At 34.2% G+C, this 22069-nt stretch overlaps 1 protein-coding gene across 3 annotated transcripts in view; it reads right to left on the bottom strand.

The window, feature by feature from the left end:
* Positions 1-754: 754 nt before the first annotated feature.
* Positions 755-22069, bottom strand: part of LOC136036461 (uncharacterized) — a 118659-nt gene continuing 97344 nt past the window's right edge. For 2 of the 3 annotated variants that reach the window (XM_065718703.1, XM_065718704.1), the window contains one exon: positions 755-2826. In XM_065718703.1, coding sequence (XP_065574775.1) covers positions 2722-2826 — 105 coding nt within the window. In that variant the 3' untranslated portion in view covers positions 755-2721. Of the gene's footprint in view, positions 2827-15217; positions 15308-22069 lie in introns of those variants that run through there. The other variant, XM_065718705.1, reaches the window with a different exon arrangement.

Here is a 22069-nt window from a genome sequence, read left to right as displayed (position 1 = left end):
GAGGACCCTTTATGTGCAGGGATGGATTAAACAAACGGTCTAAGAGACACTTGGAATTTTGTATATATTTGATATTTTGATAATTTGATATTTTATATATTTGAGATTTTGATATATTTGATTTTTTGATATTTATATATTTGGATATTTTGATAATTTGACATTTTGTATATTTGATATATTTGATTTTTTGATATTTAAATATTTTGGTTTTTTGATAATTTGATATTTTATATATTTGATATTTTGGCATATTTGATTTTTTGATATTTATATATTTTGATATTTTGATTTTAATATATTTGATATTTTGACAATATATTTGATAATTTTGGATATATATGATATTAAAACCAGAAAAGGTTATAGTGACGGGAATTTGTCCTAGGATAATTAGATATCAGTGGGGAAAAACACAAGATGACTGAAAAATTAGCCCAGTGGTCAGAGGTGTCAATTGGGTGGGGGACACACTAGATTTTGTAAAATACGTTTTTTAAGGGTAGTTTCATTGTAAAATGGTGTTTTAATTGGAAAAACTGAAAAACAACCAAAAAACCCTCGTAGATTGGGGAAAATACATTTAGACCCTTCCCCTAAATTTTTGTGAATTAGCAGAGAAACGAAGGATAGGACGTAGGTAATTTTGATAAATATCACATTGCCTTTCCATGACGATAAATAACATTTCGAATATCTACTACATGTACAGTGATAGAAATATCCAGTTTTTTTTCACTGTCTAATAAAAGGATTTATTCCTCTTCGAACTGCTATTTATCCGTGGAGAATAGGAGAAATCTCTTGCAAGATTATTTCTAATAACTCCCTGGAAAGTCAGGGTTTGTGTTTCCAACCCTCCGCCCATTCCTGAGAAAAGTCTTTGAAACAAATATCCTGGATGTTACAATTTACACGTTAATTTCAAGATACTATAACTCTGAGAAGTTATTCAACGATAGATCAGAGTGACTTTTAGACTTAATGGAATGATTGAAAAGCCTGGAAAAAAAATCTTTCCCACAATTAAGGTCAATAATATTTTTCATTTAGATGAGCCTAAGATAAAAGAAATAAATAAATAAGAATATAAGAAATAAAGAGAGAATAAGAGAGAGATAATCTCTACCTATATATATGGTAAGTGTCCGAAAGTTCCGTCCAAATGATAATTTTTATCTGAAAGCAGTCGTGTTCTATATAACAAGTACCTGAAGCCAAGCAAGTATTTATCAACAGTCCATAGTTTTAATTAAAATTGTGGCGAAATCTGTCAATAGTTTTGGTGAGTCTATTATTTTTCTCACGGATTGGGGTTAGAACTTTCAGTTGTTTTTCTTTTTTTGGAGGAGGGAAATTAAGGGAACATTGCGTTTGGACTTGGGGAAAAGGGCAAAAATACTCCCCCCCCCTCTACAAGCCATAAAAGAGTATGTGTTACATTTTTTTTCTTTCGTTTTATTTCCGTTTTCTTTCCTTTTTACGAGCGTTTCCGCTAATATAATTTTCTTCGGGTGATCGTTTGGGGCGTAATATTAGCTTAAACCTCGATTTCAAAACAGGACAACTCGAAAACGGAGAAATGATTAGAAAATGTGATCAAAATAGATCGCCTTCGGTTCTGCCCCAGTCACCTAACTAGAATTCCTGGCTCTCAACCCTCCTCAAGCCCAAAGAACAGACGAATTAGAAAACATTAAACACAGACGGGCTCATGGAACCTTCCTCTGCCGAGATTCAACATTGCGAACTTGACGAAAAGGCTATTCAAAATTGAAATGTGACTTTGGAATATTCAAGGAATCACTAATAACGCAAATCACCTTTCATATTTCTATGAAGGAATTGGCCATGCCTATACATAGTAGAGAAGGAAATTACCCCCCCCCCTCCTACCCGAGAAATTAATTGTCTGGGGGTTCCTCTCCTGAAAATAGTGGCACACAGAATGTATTTGACTGTGATTTTACCCCCCCCCCCCTCCTTCAAAAATTCTGGAGCCCAATAGAACAGCTATTTACTTAAAAGAAATCTTTCAGGGAAATCTTTATAGATTATATTTGCTTAACGCGCACAGAGTAAAACTTAATGACAAGCTATAACTATAATTCACGAATTTGAGGTTTTCTACCCTTTTTAGACTATGTTAGAGCCTATTTAATGGTTTAGCTTATTAAAATTAGTTTATTAATTTTATTAAAATATTAATTGTTATATTATCAAAATTATTAATTAATAATTATTAATAGCTTATGAATTATTATTAAAATTAGTATAAAAGAAATTAGTGATTGTGTACATAGGATAGACAAAAACATAGCTGTATGCACTCTTTTGAGTGGATCGAAGTTCTTCCCCCCCCTCCTCCAAAGGAAAAAATTGTGAAAGTTGCAATTCAATTCCAGTGAAACAAAACAAGGTTGTGAGACAAACTAATATAACTAATTGTAAAATTCATCGTAATTTTAATAAGCCTACTGGTAGTATAATGAGAAATAGATACTCGGCATAAGGTTTCTGAGGTATTACCTCACACAACTGTTCTCAGAGCTGAAGATTACTGATTAGATGGAAGTTATCGACATCAACGATAATATAGATAGATGCTCTGACTGATGAGACTGAAAACTGGTTTAAAATAAAAAAAAATACGAAGAAATATCACCAAATAACACATATTTCCAGAGAAGTAATTATAATAATCATCACTTATTATTGTTCTTAGGATTCTTTAAAGGCTTCTTGAATTCTTACTGACTGCTCCTCCAAACTCTGTTTCAATTCTTCAAGTGTTGTAAGCAGCTGTTGTCTTCTAAGCGCCAACATCTGTAAAAAGAGGAAAATTTGAAAATAACTCAATTTTTTTTTCGAGCTCAAAAAGCATTCAAGAGTATCGTTTTAGGGGAACACTTATGTAACTTCAGATCGTAAGCTCAGTTATTACTAACACTAACAACTCGCTGTAACACCGAGCCGCTTGAGGCTAGCACGCCTACGTGCTCCTCCTTTATCCCAATATATTTAGAATCTTCCTCTTTACACCCTTCAAAGAAGTCGAAGCTTCCTTTAAATCCTCCCTTACGACCTTCTCCCGCCCTATCTGAGGACGAGCTGCTTATTTTACTTTGGTAAAATTGTTTCTTGAATTTGAATAGTGGTGCTGGCAATATGGTACAGTATTCATGTTAAAACAGCAATGCACAGAAAAGGGAATAATGGAACAATGTAAAAATGGAATAATATTAAAAATGTAAAAAATGTAATAATGTAAAAATAGGGAACAAAAAAGGAGAAATGATAAGAAACCTTGCAGTGTTCATGAATAAGAAATCTGGACTATAATTGGGATCTGAACAATTTAAAGAGACTAGTGGGAATTATTGTCTAAACGTCTGATTCTGAAAGTGGGGCACATGTCCCACCAGTGGGGTATGTCAATATTTTGGTGGGTCATGTGCAGAACTTGCACCTGTTGGCTGACCATGCTCAAGAGCCTTAATGTTAAAAAAAAATTATTTGATTGAAGTCATATTCATAGGCATTGAATGAGCAAAAAGCAAAAACTCATTGATTCTCTTACAATGACGTCACACATTATACAAAGGTGTTATATACAGACAAAAAGTTATTATAGGTAGTATTTATGTTAAACAGCAATTAGTATAAAATATGTCTAGCAGGCGACTCAAAAAAAGATACCAAGTTAATGGCGATTTAAGCTTCCTTAACGCGAACAGGCTTAAAAATTTGAGCAACAAAATTTAAATATCTCGAGGGGAGCATTAGGGTTTCAGAAATTTCTAGGTGGTGCATGGCTCAGAATTGGTGAGGAGCCACTGATCTAGACTAATAAGATTTAATGATAATTCTATATGATTTAGCGATTGATGAGATTTATAGAAAATTCATGCTTAGACAAGTTTTATAGTACTTTAATAACTCTTCTTTCCAACTCAATGGCTCTAGAGTTTGAGCAGTCACTCTTAAGGAATTGGGACATAAAGGTCAATCTTTAGCGCAAAGAGTGAAGGCGTTGAGAAGAGGTCAGCCTTGTATTATAGGGAATATCCCAACTCAATGACTCACGTGCTTGAGCAGTCGCTCTTAAGAAATTTGAACAAAAAGGTCAAACTTTAGAGCAGAGTGGAGACATTGAGGGGAGGACAGCCTTGTGTTATAGGGAATATTCCAACTCAATGGCTCTAGTGCTTGAGCAGTCACTCTTAAGGAATTGGGACAAAAAGGTCAAGCTTTAGCGCAAAGATTGGAGATGTTGAGGAGAGGACGGCCTTGTCTTATAGGGAATAATCCAACTCAATGACTCTAGTGCTTGAGCAGTCGCACTTAAGGAATTGGGACAAAAAGGTCAAACTTTAGCGCAAAGAGTGGAGACGTTGAGGAGAGGACAGACTTGTCTTATAGGGAATATTCCAACTCAATGGCTCTAGTGCTTGAGCAGTCGCTCTTAAGGAATTGAGACAAAAAGGTCAAACTTTAGCGCAAAGAGCGGAGGCGTTAGGAAGGGGACAGCCTTGTCTTTTAGGGAATATTCCAACTCAATGGCTCTAGTGCTTGAGCAGTCGCTCTTAGGGAATTGGGACAAAAAGGTCAAACTTGAGCGCAAAGAGTGGATGCGTTGAGGGGAGGACAGCCTTGTCTTATAGGGAATATTCCGACTCAATGGCTCTAGTGTTTGAGCAGTCACTCTTTAAAAGGTCAAACTTGAGCGCAAACAGCGGAGGCGTTGAGAAGGGGACAGCCTTGTCTTATAGGGAATAATCCAATCCAATGGCACAAGTGTTTGAGCAGTCGCTCTTAAGGAATTGGGAAAAAAAGGTCCAACTTGTGCGCAAAGAGTGGAGGCGTTGAGAAGAGGACAGCCTTGTCTTATAGGGAATATTCCAACTCAATGGCTCTAGTGCTTGAACAGTCGCTCTTAAGGAATTGGGACAAAAAGGTCTAACTTGAGCGCAAAGAGTGGATGCGTTGAGGGGAGGACAGCCTTGTCTTATAGGGAATATTCCGACTCAATGGCTCTAGTGTTTGAGCAGTCACTCTTTAAAAGGTCAAACTTGAGCGCAAACAGCGGAGGCGTTGAGAAGGGGACAGCCTTGTCTTATAGGGAATAATCCAATCCAATGGCACAAGTGTTTGAGCAGTCGCTCTTAAGGAATTGGGAAAAAAAGGTCCAACTTGTGCGCAAAGAGTGGAGGCGTTGAGAAGAGGACAGCCTTGTCTTATAGGGAATATTCCAACTCAATGGCTCTAGTGCTTGAACAGTCGCTCTTAAGGAATTGGGACAAAAAGGTCTAACTTGAGCGCAAAGAGTGGAGGCGTTGAGAAGAGGACAGCCTTGTCTTATGGGAATTATTTACTGTTCTTTTTAAATTTTAATGACGCTCATTACTTTCATTTACAGATAACTTTTTTAAAAGAGAATACTTGTTTTTTTATTCTTAGAGTGAAGGATATATATTTAATTGAAACAAAAGTCATTACTAAACAAAGAGCCAATGGCCCTAACGGCCTGCACAGCCATCTCTTCTTAAAGTTAGGTCTCTACAATGCTTCTTATCTTTTTTGTCACTGAATTTTATAGTAGTCAGTCAACAGATTATCGACGCGTCTTGACAACAAATATTCTAAAAAGCAGAAATTAATCAACAACTTGATTTATGCAAGAAAATTGACCACAGATTACAAAGATAAACAACAATGCACACTAGATATCCTGGTGTTTGGAGTATCCCACAACTAAATAATGAGAGGCTTATCTGTGATTTTTTACCCAAAGAATGTGCCATAGAGCAGATAACTGTAAAAAATATTCATTGCCTTACCAGTCCCAACCAACTCCTATAATGAAAGCAGTCTGCACAGCACAGTCCCTATTATTTTTCAGCTGATGAATTGAGAATAAAGAAAAGACCAAGAGAAAACTTGTTTTTTTATTCTTATGGTGAAGGATATATATTTAATTGAAACAAAAATCATTACTAAACAAAGAGCCAATGGCCCTAACGGCCTGCACAGCCATCTCTTCTTAAAGTTAGGTCTCTACAATGCTTCTTATCTTTTTTGTCACTGAATTTTATAATAGTCAGTCAACAGATTAACGACGCGTCTTGACAACAAAAATTCTAAAAAGCAGAAATTAATCAACAACTTGATTTATGCAACAAAATTGACCACAGATTACAAAGATAAACAACAATACACACTAGATATCCTGGTGTTTGAAGTACCCACCAACTAAATAATGAGAGGCTTATCTGTGATTTCTTACCCAAAAATGTGCCATACAGCAGATAACTGTAAAAAATATTTATTGCCTTACCAGTCCCAGCCAACTCCTATAATGAAAGCAATCTGCACAGCACAGTCCCTATTATTTTTCAGCTGATGAATTGAGAATAAAGAAACTCATTCTAAGAAAACTGTATGAACAAAAAGCATCAGATTCTAAATCTGACTCTTCAACAGCTTGGATTGAATCCTGGACCCCTTACTGCCAAGCACTGTGCCACCAAACCATCGTGCCACCACAGGCGTACCACTGAACACTCTCAAGTCTATATCCTTGGTATTCAAACTGTTTAATATCACATTTCAGAAATTACTGATTCAAATATCAGCAGGAAGCAAGAAAAGTCGAATTTTCTATTATTCTCTTTGATTGATAGCACCATCTATTATAGTTTTCTTTCATAGGAAAGACATCCAGTGGGTAATACAATCTTCAATATGTTTATCGAAAATATAATATTTTGAAACGAGTAAATGCATCATAATCCTGTCACCGAAGGCTTTTAAACGCCGTCCAGATCCGCAAGAAGCTATTCAAAAATTCTCATGTTTTGTTTTCAAGATGGGTCTGGTACGTACAAATGTATATTTCCTACCATGAACTGCAAACATAAAATTGAGGGAGTAAAGAGAAGAGAATAAGAGGAGGAGAGCGAAAAAGGGTCGTAAAGAAACAGTGGTATCTGATGCTTAAAAGAGGTATAGATTCAGCCAATAGCGGTCGCGGAGGTTTTTTCAAAGGGTGAGCCAGAAAATTTTTCTGAGGGTGGGGGGCTACAATTTGGTAAAATGTATTGGCACTTATCTATTACAGCAACCCCACTCAAGTATTACGCTGCGTAAAACTCAAGAACAAACCAGTTTCATATGTATGTGTTTAGAGAGAATTAGCTTACGCACAGTAGAAAACAAGTGACGGGTGACAGAATACATTAGACTTAAATGCTTTAGGCTACATATTGGTACATTAGGGGGGGGTAGAGTATTTGGACAGCGTGGAGTTAAAAAATAATTCTTACTTCATGATATGCAGAAATATTGTAGCTGACACACTTTGCATGCAGACCTTACCCCTTGCGCTATGCTTTACCCCAACCCTAATGTGCAAATATATAACCCATTAAAGAATTACATTTTCATCTTTTTTTGGCATATTTCATTGGGATTAACCTAACTTCACTTCTTGAGTGTGGTCGCTATTACAGATAAGTGCCAATATATTTTTGCCCGAAAAGCTGGCACTTTTTCCGAATTTTGTAATTTTTGGATATTTTGTTTTTTGGGGGGAGATGACCCTCTCTGCTCCCCCCTAAAGGTGCCTTTGCATACAGCAGTTTTGATTTAAAAATAATAATACGAAACAAAAAAGTACAGATATCAAAAAGGCACAATTAAGCAACTGTCGTAAAATTACCCCTATTACCCCTCAATTTTCCCTACAGTATTACCACACTTCCTTCATTAAGCGCACAATAAATAAGTGAAGGAGTAAAGAGGAGAAGAAAAAAAAGAAGAACGTTTCCTTTTCTGTCTGGATTCTCACTAAGCGTTAGTTTATCCGAAGCATCAGTTAACCTGGTTTAAAAAAGGGGGAGCTATTTTATCTCCAGAAATAAGGAATAATGTGATGATGTCACGAAAATAAGACAATGAAATTAAAGCACACAAAAATAGATCACTGGAATTCAAGGAAACATTTTAGGAGGGCTGAGTTACTAGTCTCTCCAGAAACTACTGTTCCACGTCTGTCTAGATTTGCCATTAGTTACCCCAAAGCATTAGTTAACTTGGTTACACAAAAAGGGAAGCTATTTTCTCACAAGAAATAAGGAATAATTTAATAGACTTTCAGAAATACGTCATAAAAATAAGACAATAAAATTAAAGCACATAAATATAGACCATTGGAATTGAAGAAAATGTTTTAAGAAGACAGAGTTACTAGTCTCTCCAGAAACCATGTTTCCTTGTCTGTCTGAATTTGTCACTAAGCATTAGTTAACCCAAAGAATTAGTTAACCTGGTTACAAAAAAGGGGGGGTCTATTTTTCTCTACAGAAATAAGGAATAATATAATTGGCTTTCAGAAATACCTCACAAAAATAAGATAATGAAATTAAAGCACACAATAATAGACGATTGGAATCGAAGGAAATGTTTTAAGAGGACAGAGTTACTAGTCTCTCCAGAAAATATGTTTCCTCGTCTGTCGGGATTTGTCACTAGGCATTAGTTAACCCGAAGCATTAGTTAACCAGGTTTCAAAAAGGGGGGCTATTTTTCTCTTCAGAATGGGAATAATGTAATTGGCTTTCAGAAATACGGCACAAAAACGAACAATGACAATGAAATTAAGGCACACTTTTACGACGAACTGCAATATTTTCTTGGGTCTGTCTTGCCCTTGTCCGATTTTTAATCAAAGGATTGTGCTTTATCCGATGCTATGTATGTACCCCAGACATACGAGCAAATAGGACGAATCAAGCCCGTTACGCCAGTGATCCTTGTAAAGTAGTCAAGAATGGGGGACCCTTGCAATAAGAAACCGGAATTTTAAAAACAGAATTTTGAAAACAATGTACGCATAAAAAAAAAAATCTAAGATCATCAATAGAATAAGGAGCTCCGAAAGTAGAAACCCAAGTCCTCCTAATAGTCTCAGTAATTGCCAACTGTAAATTATATGTTTCGTCATCTTTTTTTCCGTGAAACGAAAAAAAACATCATTAAATATACAAGATTTATGGCTAAATCACTGCTTAAAAAATTAACTCTTGATTTAATACGAAACTTAATTGCGAAACAAGATAAAAATGTCAAATATCAAACATCTAAAGACTAGAAAAAAGTTCGACAGACAGGTCTAACAGTTTACGACTTCTCTTAATCTCTTAATTAGTTTAGGAGCTGAAATAAAAATTAAGGATAATTTTCCCAAGCTCGGGAAATTGCTAATTTTGCAGGTGTTAATTATAAGTAAATCCTTTTGACTGAAAGTTAATGACGACAATTATATATAGAGAAGTTAAGACATAATAAAAAAAATTAAGTAGTAGACATAGATATCGGGTTTTTTCTCATAGGTTTACCCTTTTGTTTAATACAAAAGAGAGTATAGGAAAACATATAAGAATAGAAAATGGCAGTAATGGATCCAAATGGTCAAAAAGTAATTATTTATTAATAATAATGAATGTATTATGTTATGAATTTTGTTTTTTGACGATCTCCTCCCCTAACTCTCCTCTAGAAATCTTCTAATTCCCTTTGAATACCCTTTGAAGATACCCTTTGAAGATACCCTTAATACCCTTAATATCATTAATACCCTTTATACATTTATAGGTATAAAGAAGATACCCTTAATACCCTTTGAAGATACCCTTTCCTTTGAGCATTTATTTTTCCCGGTAGCCAGGAAATTCTCAACGTTTGAATCTTTATAGACGAAAACCATTGTAAAAATTAATCAATTAGTATAACTTATGTATTTTCACTGTCAATTTGAAAACAATGACAAAAATATGGTACTTCGCTAAAAACTTCATAATTTAAAATAATCCAAATCTTAGAAAATTGTAGTTTTCAGGTATGAATAGACTTAATGGTTCTACTGGGCAAAAAATGTTCTGATTTTATTGGTACATTGTTTTGGTACCTTTGGTACTTTATGGTACTGATTTTGAAATTCAAAAAGTTATATACTGTAACAGTTCTATACTTTAGTTATATATAAAGGTATATACTGATTATCGGTATTAAACAGTACCGTTTGGTGCTTTAACGACTGGAAGAAAGTTTGACGGAGGAATATAGCAATTTACGGCTTCTTCTAATTAGTTTGTGGGAGTTGAAATAAAAAATTGAGGATATGTCTCCAAGCCCGAGAAATCACTAATTTACCCCTTCATGAGAGTAAGTTATTATGTTTGAATTACATGATAATCAAACCCTTTTCAAGTTATATCCTAAGTGCGGAAAATTATTAAAGACAATTGAATCCAGAGAAAATATGACGTTAAACAAGAGATAAAAGCTCATATGGCGCTTGTGACGAGGCCGGAAGAGCCAAGAGCCAAGAGCTCATATGGTATGAGCTCTAGCAAAATTCTAAGAATCAATAGATTGATTTAAAAGGAAAATCAGAGGCTTAATGCCGGTCGAGATTTAAAATAAGAGCTCTGAGTAACGATGTCCTTCTAAATATCAAAATTCATTAAGATCCGATCACCCACTCGTAACTTAAAAATACCTCATTTTTTCTAATTTTTTCTAATTTTTCCTATCCCTTCAGCCCCCCAGATGGTCGAATCGGGAAAATGACTTTATCAAGTCAATTTGTGCAGCTCTCTGACACGCCTACCAATTTCCATCTTCCTAACACATCCAGAAGAACCAAACTCACCAAAGCACTGAACCCCACCCCCTAACTCCCCCAAAGAGAATGAATCCAGTACGGTTACGTCAATCACGTATCTACGACATTTCCTTATCCTACCGACCAAGCTTCATCCCGATTCCTTCACTCTAAGCGTTTTCCAAGATTTCCGATTTTCCCCTCCAACTCCCTCAATGTCAACAGATCTGGTCGGGATTTGAAATAAGAGCTCTGAGTGATGAGTTCCTTCTAAATATCAAATTCCATTAAGATTCGGTCACCCGTTCTTAGGTTAAAAATACCTAGAATTTTCTAAAATTTCCAAATTAACACTCCCAAGCCCTCCAAAGAGAACGGATCCGTTCCAATTATGTCAATCACGTATCTAGAGCTTGTGCTTATTCTTCCCATCAAGTTTCATCCCGATCTCTCCACTCTAAGCGTTTTCCAAGAATTCCGGTTTCCCCCTCCAACTTCCCCCAGTGTTACAGAATCTGACTGGAATTTAAAATAAGAGCTCTAAGGCACAATATCCTTCAAAACATCAAATTTCATTAAGGTATGATCACCCGTTCGTAAGTTACAAATACCTCATTTTTCTAATTTTTCCGAATTATTCCCCCCCCCCAACTCCACCAAAGAGAGCAGATCCAGCCTGTTTATGTCAGTTACGCATCTTTGACTTGTTTTTATTCTTCCCACCCAGTTTCATCCTGATCTCTCCACTTTAAGTATTTTCCGAGATTTCCGCCCCCCCCCAAAGACCCCCCTCCAATGACGCTGGATGCGGTCGGGATTTAAAATAAGAGGTCTGAGTTACGAGATCCTTCTAAATTTTAAGTTCCATGAAGATCCGATCACTACTTCCTAAGTTAGAAATATGTCATTTTTTCTTATTTTTCAGAATTAACCCTCCCCCCGACTCCCCCAAACAGAACAGATCCGTTTCGGTTATGTCAATCACGTATCTAGGACTTCTGCTTATTTTCCCCACCAAGTTTCATCCCGATCCCTCCACTCTAAGCGTTTTCCAAGATTTTAGGTTTCCCCCTCCAACTCCCCCCAATGTAATCGGATCTGGTCGGGATTTAAAATAAGAGCTCTGAGACACGATATCCTTCCAAACATTAAATTTCATTAAAACCGCGTAACCCCCCGTTCGTACGTTAAAAATACTTAACCGTCCCCCCACTCCCCCCAGATGGTCAAATCAGAAAAATGACTATTTCCAATTTGATCTGGTTCGGTCCCTGATACGCCGGCCAAATTTCATCGTCCTAGCTTACCTGGAAGTGCCTAAAGTAGCAAAAACGGGACAGACCGACAGAATCTCCGATCGCTATATGTCACTTGGTTAATACTAAGTGCCATAAAAACGGCCCAATTAAGATAGTTGTAGTATTGTTTTCTTATACCTTTACCCTTATATTAATTAGATATATAATATTATAATAATTAATATAATATTATAGCATTAATGTTATATATATATATATATATATATATATATATATATATATATATATATATATTTATATATATATTATATATATATATATATATATATATATATATATATATATATATATATATTTATATATATATATATATATATATATATATATATATATATATATATATATATATATATATATATATATATATATATATATATATATATATATATATCTTATTAATAAGATCTGATTAATCTGATTAATATAATATTCATAAGATTTATGTATTTGCTGTTGTTGAAATTTCATTTTCCATGAATAGAAAACAAATTTTTGTAAGAATTAAATAAAAAAAACAAGTTTTTTTAACTGAAAGTAAGGAGCGACATTAAAACTTAAAATGAACAGAAATTATTTTGGATATGAAAGGGGCTGGTCTGTCCTCAACGCCCCGCTCTTTACGCTAAAGTTTGACTCTTTCTCTCAACTCTACTTTTAAAAAAGTAAAAAATTTTAGCGTAAAGAGCTAACTTTACGGGGTAACTTTTGGGGGTGTTTCCCCCTATTTTCTAAAATAAGGCAAATTTTCTTAGGCTCATAACTTTTGATGGGTAAGACTAAACTTGATTAAACTTATATATTTAAAATCAGCATTAAAATGCGATTCTTTTGATGTAGCTATTGCTAGCAAAATCCGTTTTTTAGAGTTTTGGTTACTTTTGAGCCGGGTCGCTCCTTACTACAGTTCGCTGTCACGAACTGTTTGAAATTTCTTTGAATTTATTTCCATTAATTCTCCTACATTACAAAATTGCTATTCAAATTTCAATTATCGTTGGGAATAGCAAAACCAAGTTTATTTTCAATTCGTTTTTTTTATCTTGAGTTTGTCAGGGGAGAAGGGGCGTATCACCTGCTTAATCATGATAAATAATTTAGAAATTTCTAATAAAAAATTTCAATTTGGGGTTTATCAATAGGGTGGAAAGTCATAAATGATAAAAATAAAATGCAAGAAAGATTCCTCGGCAGGTTTGTGACCACGTGCCACATATCATAAACAGTGATTTAAAAAGTATTATGCACTAGTGCCATCAATGAAAAAGTGAAATGATGTCCCTGCTAACGACATGCTGCTGGAAGTTATAGTAATCGCATGGTAATCGATAATAGTTATAGTAATAGTTATAGTATAGTTATAGTTATAGTAATAGTATAGTTATAGTAATCGTATGGTAACGATATAGTAAACGATTGGAAGATCGTTTAATATATTGACACTAATTCACCATAAGGTTAGTGATGGAATTGTATTGAACTAAAAATGAATACACCGTTTATCAAGCTGTTCATGGTATTCAACACTAGGTAAAAACCATATCAATACATGCTGAAACTCTGAAGAACGAAATTTCAATAAAAAATTAATATATATATATATATATATATATATATATATATAATATATAATATATATAACCTGTTGTAGCACAGTGGATTGATGTTCTTCCTTGGGAATATGGGGCTCAGGGTTCGATCCCCGCTGCAGCAAGGTTGGGTGACAAGCTTGTTACTTGTCCCTGTAAAAAACACCCAGCAACTGAAACGTCGATTCGACGCCCTATGCGCCAGCAATGGCTCTGGAGGATCTTTATCCTTTATATATATATATATATATATATATATATATATATATATATATATATATATATATATATATATATATATATATATATATATATATTATATATATATATATATATATATATATATAAATATATATATATATATATATATTATATATATATATATATATATATATATATATATATATTTATATATATATATATATATATATATATATATATATATATATATATATATATATTATAATATATATATATATATATATATATATAAACTTATATATATATATATATATATATTAAACTTGTGTATTATCCCGAACACACTCTAGAAGTTTGCTTTGTTTGATCGGGGCAAAACCCGTTTTTCTCTCGTATTCGGTTATAATTAGCTTACTCTTTCGTTAAATAAACTACGATGCAGGTTTTTTTTTAAATTAAATATTTGATATTTATAGGTGGTTAGGTATTTAATATAATTCGTTCTGGGCAGCCTACTTTCCATAATTCTTTGTTGTAATTTCCCTCATTCTGTAACTAAACTGTTGTATTTCCATTATATTTAAGTATATTTTGTTACGATTTATCTAACTTCAATTCTTGAGTATGCTCGGGATAATATATATATATATATATATATATATATATAATATATAAATATATATATATATATATATATATATATATATATATATATATATATATATATATATATATATATATATATATATATATATATATATATATTATATATATATATATATATATATATATATATATATATATATATATATATATATATATATATACCACTGCCTATGGTAGCTTAGCATGGTAGCTAAACACTCTTTCGAAAAACCCCTAATACTACCAGTAGCTATAAAAAAACAACAAATAAAAGTATAAACTACCACCGTCTGTGGTAGTTCAGCTAAACACTCTTTCGAAAAGCCCCCAATACTACCATAGCTATTAACCCCCCCTCCCAAAAAAAAAAAATAAAACCCAATAAATAAGAGTATATGCTACCACCGCCTGTGGTAGCTTAGCATGGTAGATAAACACTCTTTCGAAAAAACCCCTAATTCTTCCATAGCTATCAACCAAAAAAATTATTAAAAATAAAACCCAGTAAATAAGAATAAATAAGCTACCACTGCCCGTTCTTTGCGCTAAAGTTTCGGTTTATCATAAATCTTTATCATGTTTTTAATAAAGTATAAGTGAAACGTTAGCTAATTTTAGATAATTTTGAGCTTTAACGTCACTCTTTCATTTATTTTCTTTTTTTTACATAAATATTGCTAGCTTAACTTTTTTCTAACTTGATAAGGGTTTTAATCACCTTAAAAAAATATATCAACTACGAGAAGCAAATGTTTGCTTGGCTAAACACTTTTTCATAAAATAGGAGATGAAAAAAAAAGAAACAAGGCTCAACTTCACTCAATATTGTTGTGAGGCTTCAAAAAATCACTAAAAAAAGCTGTTCCAATCACATTTCTTCCAATACCATCCTGTAAAAAAAGAAGCTTTATCCAAATAAAGTTTAGCAGCTGATGCTTAAACATTATCTATAAAAAACATTAAATACCCACGGTCTTGGAAATCCTAAAAATAATAATCTTGGAACAGTAACATAAATAATAATAATAATAACAAAATAATAAAACGAAGATCTTAAAACCAAATAATATAATCATTCAGCTGATTATCTTATTAGTGAGTATTTTCCTAACAGGGGCGAATCTCCAGCACTTTTATTGGAGGGGGGCAAGAGGGGTCCGTATTCGGATAGTCAAGGGGCATGGACTATATAATATTTTTTATCCACTTTATTGGGGGGTAACTGCCCCATCTCCCCCTAGATGAAGCCCCTGTTCCTACATCAACTACACTGTAGCGAAAGTTTTGCCAGCCCATTTGCAAGCATAGCTGCCAAGCCAGGCTAGTTTATACCAATCAAGCTATTAAAATTCGAGCTTAAGAAATTTAAAAAAAATTAGGCCAGTAAGGAGAAAAAAAAGGATATTTTAGCCTAAAAAAAGCTAGTGGTTTTCGCCGTTTGAGCCAATAGAATCCAATAATAGCTTACAACAGTGTTTCATAGATAGTAAAAAGAATATGGCTAGACTTCAATGCGGAAGTTCCCGAGTTTAAAAATATAAATTATAACGATAAAAATTTCAACAGAAAAACACTTAAGAATTTTGCACTTAACTTATTCATATGCTCTCAAACCTTACATAAATGTTGCATGTGCAGCCAATTTTATTCAGATTCTAAGATTTGAAATTTCCAAAAATGAAGGGAGTCTGTTCATGTTTTACAGATAAATAAAACAAAAAGAAAAAAGTATAGTAATCTTGTGCGGTAAACCTACTGACTCTGATTGTAAAAAGGATAAATACTCAGTTACTGGCCGTATGTCATGAGATTGTCAGTGATGTCAGTGATTGGATGTGAGTGAATTACCTTGTGACTTACTTTGGATGTGTAGTGGCTTACCAATTACGAGCATCTATAAAGTACGATTATTAATATGACAAAAAGCTTGAATAGTTAGTAATTCCCATGATAAGAATTATTTTGTTAATAAAAATAATATTTTAATGTTTCGAGGGGGCTCTGAAATATTCTGACAATGTTCGGCACCCATGGTGAACCTCGCATCCGAAGTAGGTCTTTCTAACAAAACAAAACTTCGAAAAACTAGCAGACTCATTTTGAGAGCTGCTGTGGTTAGCTTCAGTCAGTTACACAGCGGATTGGCAACCCTGAGGGCCTATTTTCGCGCTGACCAAAGATTCAGTCAAAAACAGTCTGGTAAAACACTGGTCAAAAATACTGGTCAAGAATGAAATGACTTCTGGTTCACAAGCTTGAAGCGGAGAGCAAACCAATTTTTCAATCTCTGGATTTGAAAGTTCTCCGAAAAAGCAGCGGTGCCAACATCTTTAGAAACCTTATTTTCGCTTTCGTGTAAACTTTTAAAAGGTTCAGGTGCGTGTTTTTGCGTCAAAACACCGAAATCTGAAAGAGCTTAAGACTAGTTGATTCATTAGCTAAATTTATCGCAGAATACTTGTATTCGTTAGTTTGGCTATTAAAACTCAAATATTAAACTTGTTTTTTTCAGAGATTTTTTTTTTGCTTACGTAGATGAATATGATACTGACCAAAACAAAGAAAAGTGCCACGAATTGTTCCAGATTTCCCAGAACCACTTGTCCGACTAAAGCTAAAACCAGCGCGGCGGTTACCACGACAACGATGGTTAACGAGGAACAAGAAGCGCAGAAACAATGGTTCTACACGACCAAAAAGGATTGGTTACAAATTCGAATCCAGGATTTTTGTTCGGGTTGTGTATTTTTCTCGGGGGGGGGGGGGGTAAAAAAAACTAGAAAAAAACACACCAAAAAATGTGTTTTATGCCTTTTTTTACGTTTTCACGCGTCGAACAAACATTAAAATGGGAGTCAAACCCCCTAACCCCCTGGATACAGCCTAGCTTGGTTAGCCCAAAAACTGCCCTAATTGAAGTGCACTACTATGGTTGGGTCCTATTTTCATCAAACAGTTCGTGGTAACGAACTGTAGTAAGGAGCGACCCGGCTTAACAGTAAACAAAACTCTAAAAAACGGAATTCTCAAAAGAATCAGATTTTTATGTTGATTTTAAAAATGTAAGTTTTATCAAATTTAATCTTAACTATCAAAATTTACAAGCCTGAGATAATTTGCCTTATTTTGGAAAATAGGGGAAAACACCCCTTAAAAGTCATAGAATCTTTTATAGTAACTTGAATAGTCTTTGTGATGGCAAGCATTAATCTAGAATCCATGAAATTTCAAATCCAGAACATAGCCCAAAGATTATAAATGAAAGATCGATAAACAATCGAAATAAATATTGACTTTGTAGACTAAATAGGGTCATATCCAGGATTCTCGTCAAGCCGGGGGGAGAACAAAAAGATTTTTATAAGCCCCAACAAATTTATTTGTATCTGGTTTTGCTACTTTTGTGCGAGTCGGACAAAATGTATGAGGGAAAGGCTTCAAATTGGGTAACCCCTCAGAATCCCTGAGACTAAATGTTTTTCTCTTTCCTTCCAATCTTCTTTTTTAAATGAATTGCCTGGATTTTAGACCCTTCTAACCCAGCACTTTAGATAAGATTCATTTCCATAAATAATTTTTTCACAAGCTCTGACAGCCTTAATTCCAATTTACGGAGTTCCAATTATCCTTATTTCCAATTATACGGAGTAACTTCTGTTCGTTTTAAGTTTTAATGTCGCTCCTTACTTTCATTTAAAAAACTTGTTTTTTTTTTATTTAATTTCTGAACGTTTTTGAATCAATGCATGTTTTGATTTTGGCTCTCCGCAGAGGAATAATTAAAACGAAATTTGTATATTTATTTTTTTTTTGGCTAAATGGCTTTCTCATAATTTTGATCGAATGATTTTGAGAAAAAAGAGCGGGGAGGAAGCCTAGTTGCCCTCCGATTTTCGGTTAATTAAAAAGGCAACTAGAACTTTTAATTTTTTACGAATCTTTTTATAAGTAAAAGATATACGTAACTTATAAATTAGCTTACGTAAAGAACTTTTGTATTCTCATGTTTGTATTACATATATGAGGGGGTTCGCCCCCTCGTCAGTACCTTGCTCTTTACACTAAAGCTTAAATTTTGTCCCAATTCATTAAGAACGACCCCTGAATCACAAAAGCCGCAGAATAAATAGTTGAAATTACTAAAAATACTTTAGCGTAAAGAGCGAGGTATTAGGAGGAGGTGAGCCCCTCATATGGGTAATAATTTCTGTTCGTTTTAAGTTTTAATGCTGCTTACTTCCAGCTGGAAAAAAAACTTTTTCATATTTATTTTTCATTGTTTTTTTTTAAGTAATGCTAGTAAATCCGGCGCTCCCTTCATGGAAATTTTCTTCCCCCATGACAAATTCCTCGATGGAAAGTTCCCCCAGCATATCCCCCTCTTCTCAACCCCTGCCTCCAACCAAAAAATACTCCTGAAAACGCCTGTACACTTCCCAATAACAATTACTATATGTAAGCACTGGTCAAAGTTTTGAACTTGTAACCCCTTCCACGGGGACTGTGGGGGAGTAAGACGTCCCCAAAGACATAGTTATAAGGTTTTTCGACTACGCTGAATAAAATGGCTATCTCTGAATTTTGATTCGTTGACTTTGGGAAAATAATTAGCGTGGGAGGGGGCCTAGGTGCCCTCCAATTTTTTGATCACTTAAAAAGGTCACTAGAACTTTTCATTTCCGTTAGAATGAGCCCTCTCGCAACATTCTAAGACAACTGGGTCGATATGATCACCCCTGGGAAAAAAAAAACAAAAACAAACAAACAAATAAACACGCATCCGTGATCTGCCTTCTGGCAAAAAATTAAAAATTCCACATTTTTGTAGATAGGAGCTTGAAACTTCTACAGTAGGGTTCTCTGATACGCTGAATCTGATGGTGTGATTTTCGTTAAGATTCTATGACTTTTAGGGGCTGTTTCTCCCTATTTTCTAAAATAACACAAATTTTCTCAGGCTCGTAACTTTTGATGGGTAAGACTAAACTTGATGAAACTTATATATTTAAAATCAGCATTAAAATGCGATTCTTTCGATGTAGCTATTGGTACCAATATTCCATTTTTTAGAGTTTTGGTTACTATTGAGCCGGGTCGCTCCTTACTACAGTTCGTTACCACGAACTGTTTGATGTGGCAAGCCAGTGCTTCTGCAAGCAAAAGTTTTATTACTTACATGTATTTATTACTTATTTATTACTTAGTTATTGTTTTATTACTTATTTCATCCGTTTTTAACTTTTTCATAGAAAAATTCTTGGAATTCTTATGGTTAGTGTGCCTTTGTCATAAATTCTAAAAATTAATAGATCAGCGATTTATTATTTCCGTATTTTATTTAGTATGTATTTTTACTTATTTATTACCTATTTTATCCATTCTTTTAAATTTTTTTTCATAGAGAAAATTCTGGGAATAGACACGTTTAGTATATATTCTTCATGAAGATTTTTGTCAATATGGGCTAGACAACACAGTCGTTGTTATTGTTCCTTACTTTTTGGCCTAGTACAATTTTGCGATGATAAAAATTGCTAACTTTCCAATTGATTTTTCTTATGCATGAAAAAATCATTATATAAGTTTTTTTAGGCAGCCTTCTTAGGCATCCCGCGATCCTTATCAGATTGCTACTATTTCTACCACTATTCACCTGGGATTTGAAGAAATTCCAAGAAATAACACTTGTGTTTTACTCGGCCTTTATTTTTATTAAATAAAAAAAGAAGTTTTTTAACAAAAAGTAAGGAGCAACAATAAAACTAAAAACAAATAGAAATTATTACGTATATGAGGGGTTGCCCTTCTTCAACACTTCGCTCTATACGATCAATTTTTTAGTACTTTCGAAAAAAGCTTCTTATTCTTCTAATTATACGAACATAGTGTTTCAAGCTTCTTTATTAAAGAAATGGGACCGAGTTCAAATTTTAGCGTAAAGAGCGAGATGTTGAGGAAGAGTAACCCCCCATATACTTAATAATATCCCTTCGTTTTAAGTTTTAATGTTGCTCCTTACTTTCAGTTGAAAAAAACTTGTTTTTTTCTATAGTTAATTTCTGATTGTTAAAAAAATGCCAAGAAATCTGGCGAAACCTCCACAGAAAAATTCCTCCTCCCCACGGATTTATTCTCTAGACAATTCAATCCAGGTGAAAGTTTACCCTCGAAAATAACCTTTAACATCTCAAAGCGTAAAATCGAGTCGGCAAAAAGAAAGCAAGACAGAAGACGAATTTTGTAATGGAATTCTTGCAAATTCCTCCAGTATAAAACTTCCCCTGAAAAATTCACTCCCTGGAAACTTCCCTTCCCATAGACTATCCCCGTGGAAAATCCTACTAGCAGAAAATTCCCCATCCCACCCGATAAATGTATTCATACTTCTTATTAAAAATACTATAAGTAAACAATGTGCAAGTTTTGTAACTTAAAGAACTTTCCTCAGGGGTTGTGCGGGATCATCCAAAAGGCAAAGCTATTCTGTCTTTCAACTATGCTGAAAAAAATGACTATCTCATTTTGATCGGACAATTTAGGATAAACAAGAGCTATGAGCTCATATGCCACTCGTGACGAGGTCGGAAGAGCCATTTTAAGGATAAATTAGATTGCTTTAAAAGGAAAATCAGAGGCTTAATGCCGGTCGGGATTAAAAATAAGAGCTCTGAGTCACGAAGTCCTTCTAAATGTTAAATTTCATTAAGATCCGGTCACCCACTCGTAAGTTAATAATACCTCAATTTTTCTATTTTTTACAAATTAACAACCCGCAGCTCCCCCAAAGAAAACAGATCCGTTCCAAATATGTCAATCACGTATCTATAAATTGTGCTTATTCTTCCCATCAAGTTTCATCCCGATCTCTCCACTCTAAGCGTTTTCCAAGACTTCCGGTTTCCAAGATTTCCAGTTCCCCCTACAACTCCCCCCAATGTCACTGGATCTGGTCGGGATTTAAAATGAGATTTCTAAAGCACGAGTTCCTTCTAAACATGAAATTTCATTAAGATCTGATCATCCGTTGGTAAGTTACAAATACCTCATTTTTTCTAAATTTTCCGAATTACCCCCCCCCCCCCAACTCCACCAAAGAGACGGGATACGTTCCGTTATGTCAGTCACTTATCTTGAGCTTGTGATTATTCTTTCCACCAAGTTTCATCCTCATCTCTCCGCTTTAAGCGTTTTCCAAGATTTCCGGTCCCCCCAATGACACTGGATCCGATTGGGATTTGAAATAAGAGATCCGAGTTACGAGGTCCTTCTAAATATGAAATTTCATAAAGATCTGATCATTTCTTCGTAAGTTAAAAATACCTCATTTTTTTAATGTTTTAGAATTAGCTCTTAACCCCCCCCCCCTCCCGACTCCCCCAAAGAGAGCGAATCCGTTCCGGTTATGTCAATCACGTATCTAGGACTTGTACTTATTTTTCCCACCAAGTTTCATTCCGATCCCTCCACTCTAAGCGTTTTCCAAAATTTTAGGTTTCCCCTCAAACTCCCCCCAACGTCACCGGATCCGGTTGGGATTTAAAATAAGAGCTCTAAGACACGATTTCCTTCCAAACATCAAATTTCATTAAGATCCGATTACTTTTTTGCAAGTTACAAATACCTCATTTTTCTAATTTTTCAGAATTAACCCT

This window comes from Artemia franciscana, chromosome 15 (assembly GCF_032884065.1).
Source record: "Artemia franciscana chromosome 15, ASM3288406v1, whole genome shotgun sequence".
Taxonomy (NCBI): Eukaryota; Metazoa; Arthropoda; class Branchiopoda; order Anostraca; family Artemiidae; genus Artemia; species Artemia franciscana.
The sequence above is the reverse complement of the archived record's forward strand: the minus strand, read 5'-3'. Positions and strand labels throughout refer to the sequence as shown.